Source organism: Molothrus ater, chromosome 39 (assembly GCF_012460135.2).
Source record: "Molothrus ater isolate BHLD 08-10-18 breed brown headed cowbird chromosome 39, BPBGC_Mater_1.1, whole genome shotgun sequence".
NCBI lineage: Eukaryota > Metazoa > Chordata > Aves > Passeriformes > Icteridae > Molothrus > Molothrus ater.
The window spans coordinates 86,003-97,500 of NC_071666.1; the positions used below are offsets into that span (position 1 = coordinate 86,003).

At 50.1% G+C, this 11,498-nt stretch overlaps 1 protein-coding gene across 1 annotated transcript; it reads left to right on the top strand.

The window, feature by feature from the left end:
• The first annotated feature begins 1,119 nt into the window (after positions 1–1,119).
• Positions 1,120–11,459, top strand: TRIM7 (tripartite motif containing 7). Its single transcript, XM_054518181.1, has 9 exons — positions 1,120–1,313; positions 2,850–3,276; positions 4,005–4,100; positions 5,264–5,494; positions 6,868–6,890; positions 7,370–7,485; positions 7,935–7,970; positions 10,051–10,707; positions 11,186–11,459. The coding sequence occupies exons 1-8, from the start codon at positions 1,120–1,122 to the stop codon at positions 10,566–10,568; spliced, it is 1,641 nt and encodes a 546-aa protein (XP_054374156.1). The 3' UTR covers positions 10,569–10,707; positions 11,186–11,459.
• Positions 11,460–11,498: the final 39 nt, after the last annotated feature.

Below are 11,498 nucleotides of genomic sequence, written 5' to 3' on the forward strand. Positions count from 1 at the left end.
CCCAAGCCGACTATTTATGCCCAAACACTTATGAAAAGACATTCCCATAAAAAAACCTAGCCCCCCACACAAATGCTAATATTTTCTCTCTCAAATGGGCCCCGCTGCGCATCCTGATTTAGTCTCAGCTCTAAAATAAACCCTCAGGCTCGGCACTGGCAGGGCTGGATCTGGCTCCTGTCCCTGTTTCCAGCTCTCCAGGCCCGGCATTCCCGATGGTCTGGGAGCAGCAGGCGGCCCCGAACACGATCCTGACACCCAGAGCCCAAGGGCGAGCCAAGGAGCTTCCCCCGGGGGTTTTATTTATTTTAACTCCTGGGCAGGGCTGGGAATTTTGGGAGAGGAGCATCAGCTAGGAGCCAAGGGAAATAAAGGGGGTGCGTGTGTCCCGTAGACATTATTTAATCCATATATTTATGGATATTTTTGGATATCTATTAATTAATCCATAGGTGTATGGAATTTTTGGATATCCACCAATTAATCCATGTATTTACGGATATTTTTGGATACCCATCAATTAATCCATATATTTATGGATATCCACCAATTAATCCATATATTTACGGATATTTTTGGATACCCATCAATTAATCCATATATTTACGGCTGTATTTACATTTCATTTCCCCCCTCCTTCTGTCGCTTCGGGTCTCCCAAGCTCTTCCTACCTGACCAACACACCTGTGGCAGGTGGGACACGCCCCACAGGGGAAGTTCCTGCCCTTTTGCCCCCAAGTTTGCACAGCGAGATTAATATTTTTTTCACCGTTTTTGGGAAGAGGGGTGCAAAGCTTTTGCCCCTTCCCCTCGGAAGGAGGGATGAGGTTCCTGAAAAGGGTTAAAAGCCCCGCGGAGAAGCTCCGGCCTTGGGGACAGGTGGAGGGAGGCGCTGGAAACGCGAGAAACTTTGGCACGGAGAACTTTGGCACGGAGCAGAGCAGCAGAGCAGGGAAGGAGGAGGAGGAGGAAGAAGAGGAGGAGGAGGAGGAGGGAAAAACCTCGGCGGGTGCCCAGCATAGCAGCGATGGGGGAGGGCAGAGAATGGTAAGTGACACGGGAGGGGGTGGCGGTGACAAGAGGGGACAAATGGGGCACCGAGGAGCCGCGGCTCCAGCGATGTCCGAGGCGGCGGCGGCCGCGGCCGGGCTCCTCCGCCGCTGCCCGGGGCTGCCGCGGACCCCGTCCCGCTGGGACCCCGCTGCCACCCGGCTGGCGGCGCAGCTGGCCGCGTCCCGAGCCGTGCCGGGCCAAAACCCGCCGGGACTGGGGCGGTTCGGGAGGGAGCCCCGGCCCGACGCCTCCGCTCCGAGGTACGCGGGACACGGGGAGGGCTGGGCATGCGCTTGTGCCTCTGTCGCTTGTCCATCTGTCGCTCTGTCGCTCTGTCCCTCTGTCGCTCTGTCCCTCTGTCCCTCTGTCCCTTGTCCATCCGTCCCTTGTCCCTCTGGTGTTTATTTACAGATCGAAAGAAACGGGAGGTGGGAGAGGGTGGATTCCCCTTCCACAGGGAGTGATATAAATATATATAAATACTGATATAAATATATATAAATACATACAAATATAGAATTATATACGGGAGGTAGGAGAGAGTGAATACCCCTTCCATAGGGAGTGATATTTTTATATATAAAATTACATAAATGCATGAGAAGGGGCAGATAAACACGCTCAGAGGTGGCAATACTCTGCAGGAAAATCCCAGGGCCGTTTTTGCTCATTAATTCCTCCAGCAGAACCTCTGGAACTGGGATTTATCTCCCCCCACAGCTCCAGATGTGTCCAAAATCCCGACTCGGAGGTTTTGGATAAGCAAGGCCTGCTTTCAAATCAGAATTTATGGATCACTGGATCTGATTTCAGGTCCTCATTAGGAGAAGACAAATTGCTCTCCAGAGGATCCCACATTTCCCAGCCCGTGGTAACTTGAACCCCCTCAGTAACCGGGTGACCATCGCTCCCTCCTGTCCCGGTTTGCCCTGACAAGAACTCGGTGAAAAAGTGGAAACCACGATGTTATGGACAACCCCAGCCCTGGAAAAAAAAAAAACCCAAAAAATTAATTATCATTCCCACTTAATGCACGGCCTCCAAACCTGCAGAAAATATTTCCGGAAGGCCAAGGCTATTTTATTTTGAGGTGCAGGACCCCAATCCCGAGCTTGATCTTTATGGATTTGGGAAACTCATGCACAGATCTCGCTAAGGACTTTGCATCCTCGTGTATTCCCTTTCTCCTGTTGCTTTTTATGGCCCCCGATGAGCCCTGGAGCTCAACCAGGTCATCTGAGTCCCCAACTGGAGTTTCAGGGGCGAAACTGGATTTTAACGAGGGCTCAGATGGTTCCTGGACCTCAGCCTGGAGCAGCTGCTCCACGCCGGCCCCAGGGCTCGGGTTCGGCAGCGGCTCGGCCATAAATCAGCTCCATCCATGCAGAGCCGGTGGCACCCCCGAACGGGAGGGGATCCCCAGAAGGTTTTGGGGATTTTTTTTGGATCCCAAAAAGATCCCAAAAGTGGATCGTCTTACCGCCTCCTTGCTGAAAAAAAGAAACCCAACCAAAAAACAAAAACCAAAAACACCCCCCCATCCCGAAAAAAAAAAAGAAAAAAAATTTAAAATAAATAAATTAAAAAAAAAAAGAGCCAGGAAGCTCAGGATTTATGGGCAGCGTCCCTGCTTTCCTTCGCGCCCCCCGGAGCCGAGGTCCGGTCCCTGGGCGGGCGAAACCGGACACCGCGGGAGGGACCCCGGGCAGCGGCCGCGCTCCGGGCCGAGCGCCGCCCCCGGGGCCGGGTGCCAGCGCTGCCCTCCCAGCCGCGCTGAAACCCTTCCTGCCCCGCAGGAGAGAGGCCATGGCCGCCGTGTTCCTGCCCGGCAACCTCCAGGACGAAGCCACTTGCTCCGTGTGCCTGGAGTTCTTCAAGGACCCCGTGTCCATCGAGTGCGGCCACAACTTCTGCCGGGCGTGCATCGTCAAGAGCTGGAAGGACCTGGAGATGGATTTCCCGTGCCCGCAGTGCCGGGAGGTTTTCCAGAGCAAAAATTTCCGCCCCAATCGGCAGCTGGCGAACATGTCCGAGATCATCAGCCAGTTCGCGCAGCGCGGGGCGAAAGGAGCGGAGGAGGACGGGCTGTGCCCCAAGCACCGCGAGGCGCTCAAGCTCTACTGCAAGGACGACCGCAGGAGCATCTGCGTGGTGTGCGACAGGTCCCGCGAGCACCGCCCGCACGCCGTGGTGCCCGTGGACGAGGCTTCCGAGGAGTACAAGGTCCGTCCGTCCGTCCGTCCGTCCGTCCGTCCGTGCGTGCGAGCCGCGCTTGTCCCCGCGCTGTCACCCGGCTCTGCCTCGCCTCCCGAAGAGCTGGGAGAGCTTCTCGGCCTCCCCAAAAAGCCGGGAGAGCTTCCCAGTCTCCCAGAAACATCTGGGAGAGCTGTCCCGCCCGGGTGTGCGCACCTGGCCCGGGTTTTTGGGCGGGATTCACCTCGCCGGGTGAGGGAGCGGCTGACAGACAAACAGCCGCGACTGACAGACAAACAGCCGCCACTCTCTGGGGGCTGGAGAGCGTCCAGAGATGAGCTGGTTAAAGCCGGGCTGACCTTTGCCGGTGGGAGCAGGGCACGTCCTGCCCCTGGCATGCTCCGATCCTGCTTTTTGGGGAGGTTCTGGTGGTCCTGGGGGCCGCCGCGGGGATTTCGGGATTTCCAGGCGAGCGCATCCCGTGTTTCCCTCCGTCCCCGCTTTTTGGGGAGGTTCTCCCCGCGTTTTCCTCCCTCTTTCCTGTTTTTTTTGGGGAGGTTCTGGTGGTCCCGGCGAGCTCATCCCGCGTTTTCCTCCCTCTTTCCTGTTTTTTGGGGAGGTTCTGGATTTCCCGGCCAGCGCATGATGAGTTTTTCCTCCCTCCCCATCCCACCCGGCACAGAGCAAACCCCGCGGGCAGAGGGACGAAAAGCGACACCCGCAAATCATCTTTTTGTTGTTGTTGTTGTTGTTCCCAGGAGAAAATCAATGCGCGCTTGGATTTCCTGAGGAAGGAGCGGCAGGAGCTGCTGGAGTTCAAAGTGAACGACGATAAAAAAACCCAGGAGCTGCTGGTGGGTCCTGGAGTGGGGCGGCGGGGAAGTCTGGACTGTCCCAAAAAAGAGAAAATGGGAACTTTTCTCCTCCCTCCTGCCCCACCACCATCAGGCAGAGCCTCAGCAGCCCTCGGGAATAGGGCTGGAGCATCTCGGAATTCTCTGGAATATCTCGGGGGCTCGGCTGGCCCCGGGGCTCTGCTCCACCCTTCCTCTTCCTCAGCACATCACCCCTGTGGCAGCAGAAGGGAAAAAATACCCGGCCCAATGAAAATAATTCCTCTCCCAGGCCATTCCTCCCCCAAGAAAAGTGATTTTTGAGAGATCCTGACGCTGCTTCCCAAGGTTTTAGTCCGGGAATTCCGCTCCCTGTGATTCCTCGCTATGAAAAACGCCAATCATTTGGGGTTTTTTAATTTTAAAAGTTTAATAGTAATGAAATAGTCATAAAAATAATAATATAATTAGAGTGATAATAATTTGGACAATTTGGATTAAGACAATATGAAACATTAAAACCAGAGAGTTATGGACAGTCAGGGTGCCTCTTTCTGGGCAAAATAAGCCCGAAAAAGGACACGTGTTAAGAGAGGATTAACCCTTAAAAACAGCAGCCTGTTGAATATTCATACGTCTCATTAGTGATGCATAAATTCTATTCAAACAAAGGATTTTGTCTGGTCAGTGTCAGCTTCTTCCTCTTAATCCTAAACGGCATTTTCAGAGCTGAGCAAGGTGGGAAGAAGTTCATTTTTCCTGAAAATGGAGCAATAAATTCTTTCTCTGAAAGATTTCGGTGTCCTGTGGCTCCCGTCTGGTGCCAGTACCTCATTCTTTTCTTAAGAAAAATATCCCACACACACAGTTCCTGTTTTAACTACAAAAGTTACCTTTTAACCACAAAACTACATTTACCATACTATTAAAATGTTAACACAGCGCTACTAATCAACACAACAAAAAAACAGTAAATATCTGCGTAAAAAACACATGCAGTAAATATCTGCGTCAAAATACATACGGTAGATATCTGTGCCAAAATGCAGTAAATATTTGCGAAGAGCCATTTAATTTGCATTTTTCACACTCACCCCTCCCCGAAGAAGGCCCCAGCCCCACCTCCCCACCTCTCTTCTGAAAATTCCTTTTTTTTGCCTTTCTTTGCCGTGTTTCGCCCCCAGAAAACCATCGAGGCCGAGCGGCAGAAGCTGCTCTCGGACTTTGAGCGGCTGCGGCAGTTCCTGCACGACCAGGAGCACATCCTGCTGGGGCAGCTGGAGAAGATGGAGAAGAACATCTCCCGGAGGCAGAACGAGAACATCACCGACCTCTCCAGAGAGATCACGCTCCTCAACAAGCTCATCGCCGAGCTGGAGGAGAAAATCCAGCAGCCCATGCTGGAGTTCCTCAAGGTGAGGTGTCAGCTCTGGCTCACAGCCTTATTCCTCATTTTTCAGCGGTGTTTTGGGGGTAAAAGTCCTTTTTTTATCCTGCTTTTAATGAGTGGAAGGTGCAAGGAGGCGCCTGAGTGCCCCAAGCTCTCTCTGCCTGAGGGACAGAACGTTCCCTGCAACTTTTAATGATTTCTCTTTTTTTTTCCTCCATGAACTCATCTGGAACTTTTCTAGCACCCCAAGCCCTTGGTTTGTGTTTATGGATCCTGTAGGGATGATTTTGGGGGTGAAAGTGCTTTTTTATTCTGCCTTTAATAAGTGGGTGGTGCAAGGAGGTGTCTGAGCGTCCCAAGCTCTCTCTGGCTAAGAAACAGAATTCCCTTCAACTTTTAATGATTTTTTTTTCCTCTGTGAATTTGTCTGGACTCTTCTGGCACCCCCAAGCACTTGGTTTGTGTTTATGGATCCTATAAAGGTGTTTTGGGGGTAAAAGTCCTTTTTTTAGTCTGCCTTTAATGAGTGGATGGCGCAAGGAGGTGCCTGAGTGCCCCAGCCTCTCTCTGCCTGAGGAAATAATGTTCTCTTCAACTGTAATGATTTTTTTTTTTCTTCCTGTGTTTTTTCCAGAGGTTTCTCCGGGTTTTTTTCGTGTGTTTTTCCAGGGATTTTTCCCGATTTTTTTCCTGTGATTTTCCAGAGGTTTTCCCTGGAGTTTTGCCAGGATTTTCCCAGGGAGCTGTCCCAGACCTGCACAGGGTTAAACTCCCTGCCAGGCTGCCTCCTGGGCACTGTCAATATTTGCAGAAGTTTTCAGGGCTTGGCTGTGGGTGGGAATTCGCCCCACGAACAACAATCGGCATTTTATTTAAAAAGCAGCTTGGGAACAACAACTGGCATTTTTTTGTTAAAAAGCAGCTTGGGAATAAAATGCCAATTGTTTATTTAAAAGCAGCCCTGGGCTGGCTTCAGGGTCCTTTTTTCAGCCCCTGGGGGTGGCTCTGCCTTGGTGCGGGCTCTGGAATGTGTTCTGAGGGCAGAACAGGCAAATAATGGCTCGGTTTGGTGTTGGTTTGTGGTGTTGCAATTTTATTTTATTGAGCGCATTTGAACCTTAAATTGCCTCCGCAATCCACCCTGCCTGAAGGAAAATCACTTTATTTACCCTGCCTGAGGGAAAATAACTTTATTGAGTGTATTTGAACCTTAAATTGCCTCCACTGCATTTTGTGTACAATAAAGCGCATTTTTTTGTACAATAAACTGCATTTTGTGTACAATAAACCACGGTTTATATAAAATAAACTGCATTTTATTACTGCATTTACTGCCTGGCGTCCCACATCCCTCGTTCAGGCTCTCACTACTCAATCTCTCTTTATTTTCCTTTCCAGGACGTGACGGGTATCATCAGCAGGTGAGGAATTCTCTCTCCCCACGGCCTTTGGGTTTCCAGCCCTGCCTGAAGCTCCCCGTGCCCCGTCCAGGTGCCCCGGGGAGGGTGGAATTTCCCTCCCGCTCTCTCCGAGCCCTGGATCTCCTCCAGATTCCTGAAAATCTGATTTTCACCATGTGCTTTTCCTGTCAGTGGGTTTTTTTCAAGGATTGAGACCAAAAACTCCAAATTCCTGATTTGCTCACACTCATTTCCCCCAGCACAGGCGCCACCGATTCCTAAAATCGAATTGGAGCTGGTGGAGGTGGGGAGGGGATCACCCCAAAAAATCCCCCCCATCACCAGAAAATCCACACCCAAATCCTGGTTTTTTCACCCCAAGGAGGATGAAATCCCAGTAAGGTGCTCGGGGTGGGATGGGAGAGGAGCGTGGGTGGAAAACGGGGCTGGAAATGGGGGAACATCCACAATTTCCTCACTCTTCTGTTTTCCCTGGGCAGGAGTGATGAGGTGAAGTGCCAGAAGCCCGTCCCCGTCTGCACCGACATGAAGATGCACGTCTGCAACTTCTCCCTCAAAACCGTGGTCCTGGAGAAGGTCTTGAAGAAATTCCGAGGTGGGTGGAAAAAAAATAAAATAATAAAATATTAAAAACCAACACCAAAACCAACACCAACACCAAAACCAAAACCAAAACCAAAACCAAAACCAAAACCAAAACCAAAAACAACCCCAAAAATTAAAAATAAAAAATTAAAGTATAAAAAATAAAAATAAAAATAAAAATAAAAATAAAAATAAAAATAAAAATAAAAATAAAAAATAAAAAATATAAAATAAAAATATATAAAATATAATATATAAAAAGAAAATAGAAACATGAATAAAATATAAAAAATAAAGAATAATTTAATTTCAAGATAGCCAAGCCCTGGGTTTGCAGGAAACCACTAGATGGCGCAGAGAGAGCTGGAAATGCAAAATGCACCGAAAAGAGCAAATCTAGGCGAGAAAAACCCAAATGATTGTGTCCCCATTCACGCCCCTCTCTTCTCTCCTTTTCAGAAAACCTGCAGGACGAGCTGGGAAGAGGTGAAAAAGGTAAAAAAAAAAGATTTTTCACACATAGCACCCAGAGCAAAGACTCAGAATTGTGGTTGTATTTTGCAAAGCCAAAAGAGAGGGGGAAAAAAAGAAAGGAGAAAGGAAAAAAAAAAAAAAAGGAAAAGACACTTTAGATTTCTTTTTTTTTTTCTCTTTTTTTTTTTCCCTTTTTTTTTTTTCCTTAATTTCTTCTCTCTCGATGATTTCCAGATCCTGCCTGCTCAGCTCCAGAGCCCAAAGCCGATTTTTCTAACTGACGCCGGGGATCTGACAGCTCAGCCAGGTCCTCTCTGCCTGTTTGCACTTAACAAACCCACAGATTTCAGACCAAAAAAGCCACTCCAAGCCACAACTTTGCCAAATTTGCTCTGCTGGGCTCCTGCTTCCACCAGGGAATTGGGATGGAGGCCTCAGAGGGGTTAAATCCCAGCAGAATTCAGGTTAATTCCTTAAGTTATTTAAGAATTCAAATTAAATCCCAGCAGAATTTGGTTAATTCCTTAAGTTATTTAAGAATTCAAATTAAATCCCAGCAGAACTTAACTAATTTTTAAAGTTAATTAAGAATTTAACTCCATTTCATGGGAGAGGTCATGAATTTGAGGGGCAAACCCCATCCACACCCCCTTGGTGCGAAGGTGCCCAGAGCAGCATTTTCAGGAGAAAAAAACTCTTTTTTTTTTTTTTTTTTGCTTTTAACCCTGTGGTCTCCAGCCTGGGGACCTCAAAGGAGGACAACCCACGGGCTGGACCTTTTCCAAGGATTCTGCTCACAAGCAGCATCCCCAGGCACCTCCGGAAATGCCAAAATTTGGCAGAAAACACCAGAAACCACGGGAAAAGCCAAAGGCCCCTCGCTGCATGCCCAGGGGGGTGGGTGCATGTGCAGAGGCGTCACTCGCTGTGGTTGAACCTCAGACCCAAATCCTGACAATTCCTGACAATTCCAGGCGCTGGAGATGCCCCAGGAAGGAAAACACCCTGCTAAAAGGTGCTTTAAAACAATAACAACAACAAAAAAAGATTTTTAAAAAAGAGAGTTTAAAAAAAGATTAAAAAAAAAAGAATTTAAAAAAAGGGCATTGATGAAATCGGCGAGTTCAACCCTGTTTCCCCATGGGTTTGCCGGTGGGATTTGCAGTCTCTGATGCAGGAGATGCAGGAGATGCAGGAGATGCAGGAGATGCAGGAAATGTAGGGTTTTTTGGCCACTTTTGGGGAGGAACCTGGCGCTTAAGTTTTGAAGGGAAAATGATCCCAGCCTGTCCCTGTTTTGACTTTCCCCACATTTACGAAGCGCTCTGAGGTTTTCAATTCCACCGTGTCTCTTTTGCGAATTTTTTATGCCAGTTCCTGACCCAAACCTGTGAATTTTGGAGAGCACAAAGGCCTTTTATGATGCTGCACTTGCTCCATTTTAGACTCCCCCCAAAGTGTCTCATGGATTCGTGGTGACTTTGCTGACTACAACCACAATTTGAGGTCACTTCCTCTGAGTTTGGAAAAGGGGAAAAAAAAGCTGTTGGGACCAGGCTGCATTTGCATGTTTGCTTTGGACTACTCCAGGTGGAAATACGCCTCAGGTCGTGGCTTCCTACAAGGATTTGGGTGCTTTTGGGGCGGTTTGGGGATCAAAATTCTGAGATTTGTGATGCCAGGGGGGTGCGGAGCCCGCCTGTATGTGTGAATGAGCTGGAAACCAAGATAAAAAAAATCAATTTATGTGGAAAAAAACATTCTTGATCATCTTTGCTGTTGATAACTGCGAATTATTTGCATGTGCTTTTATGGCGTTGTCTTCTCTCCTGGTGGCCTTGTGTTGTTGTCACCCCATTTCTCACCAGATGCTGCATGAGATAAACCCCCCTTGAGGGATTTGGGGTGTTCATGGGGGTGTCTGTGTGGGGTGTAGGGTTTTTGGGGCTGGGCTGGTATTATTGAGTTCCAGGCTGGGATTATTGAGCTCCAGGCTGGGATTATTGAGGTCTAGGCTGGGATTATTGAGCTCCAGAAACTGAGCCGCGCTTTTCCCTGCCCAAACCCTCGCTGAGCCCTGACCGCCATCTGTCCCCAACAGAGGACCTGACCCTGGACCCCGACTCTGCCAACCACCTGCTGATCCTCTCGGCCGACCTCAAGAGCGTCCGCATGGGCTGCAGGAAGCAGGAGCTGCCCGACAACCCCAAGCGCTTTGACACCAACTCGCGCGTTCTGGCCTCCACGGGCTTCAAGTCGGGGCGGCACTACTGGGAGGTGGAGGTGGGGCCCTCGGACGGCTGGGCCTTTGGCGTGGCCAAGGAATCCATTCGGAGGAAGGGGCTGACCCAGTTCTCGCCCGAGGAGGGCATCTGGGCCGTGCAGCAGAACGGGGGCCGCTACTGGGCCGTGACGTCGCCGCAGCGCACGCCCTTGTGCCTGGGCGGCCGCAAGCTGAGCCGTGTCCGCGTCTACCTGGACTACGAGGGCGAGGAGGTCTCCTTCTACGACGCCGAGAACATGCAGCACATCTTCACCTTCAACGTGGCCTTCCAGGAGAAGGTGTTCCCCCTGTTCTCGGTCTGCTCCACGGTCACCTACATCAAGCTGTGCCCCTGAGGCGCTGCAGGTTGGGACGAGTCTCCTCCTGCTCATGCCCGTCTCCAGAATGAGAAAAAGGATCTCCAGAACCCCTTTTCCGACTGATTTTGGTGCCCAGGAGCCCGGGCACTCCCAGCCCTCCCTCCCGGGCTCCTGGGTGAGATCAAAAAGACTCAAATCAGGCTGGTTTGGGGGATGTGGGTTGAGGGGTGGGCAGGGAGGTGGTCGGGAGGGCGCCACAGGGAGGGTCTCCAGGGCAGGGGGGAGCAGAGAGACGTCCAGCAGTGCCCAGAAATTGTGGTGGCCTTAAAGGAAGGTTGTGGTCACCAGCTTGTGGTCACCAAATCAAAGATTGTGGTCACCAACTCAAGGACTGTGGTCAACAACCACAGAGACAAACAGAAATTAAAAAAAAAAAAATCCAGTCAGAAATTTCCTGGTTCCTTCTCCCACCTGGGGAAATAATTTTCCCCCAAAAGCTGTTTTTGGGGTGCTGTGAGAATTGTCTGAGCAGCCTCAGGTGACCACTGTCCACCACTGCGGAGGAGCCTGTGTGGCTTTGTCTGCCCTCCCTGGTTCTCTACCCCCAGATCCTCTGGAAAAGGTTAAAAGGTGCTTTTTTTGGTTTTTTTTAGTGATGTTTGTCCTGCTGGACCTGAGCAAGACCCACATTTGTCCCTCTGGTGCTCCCGTGCTGAGGCTTTTCCGTGGACAGGACGTTCACAAAATTTCCCTCGTGGATCTCACACCTTGCGTGGATTTAGGTGCTCAGTCTCGTGTTCCCTCAGGTTCTCAGCAAAATCACCTGTTTATCCTCATTATTTGTGGGTTTTTTCCCCTGGAAACCCTCAGTCCCTGCCAAGGAGCTGAGGCTGAACTCACATTTGCTTCACCCCCTCTGGTTTTGCCAAAAAAAAAAAAAGAAAAAAAAAAGAAAAAAAAAAGCAG

What these genes read in the sequence shown, in the direction of transcription:
- TRIM7 (XM_054518181.1), top strand. Translation starts at nt 1,120, where the DNA reads ATGTCCGAGGCGGCGGCGGCCGCGGCCGGGCTCCTCCGCCGCTGCCCG. An exon ending in CCCGACGCCTCCGCTCCGAG is followed by an intron (nt 1,314 to 2,849) that starts GTACGCGGGACA and finishes CCTGCCCCGCAG; the next exon opens with GAGAGAGGCCATGGCCGCCG. An exon ending in AAAAAACCCAGGAGCTGCTG is followed by an intron (nt 4,101 to 5,263) that starts GTGGGTCCTGGA and finishes TTTCGCCCCCAG; the next exon opens with AAAACCATCGAGGCCGAGCG.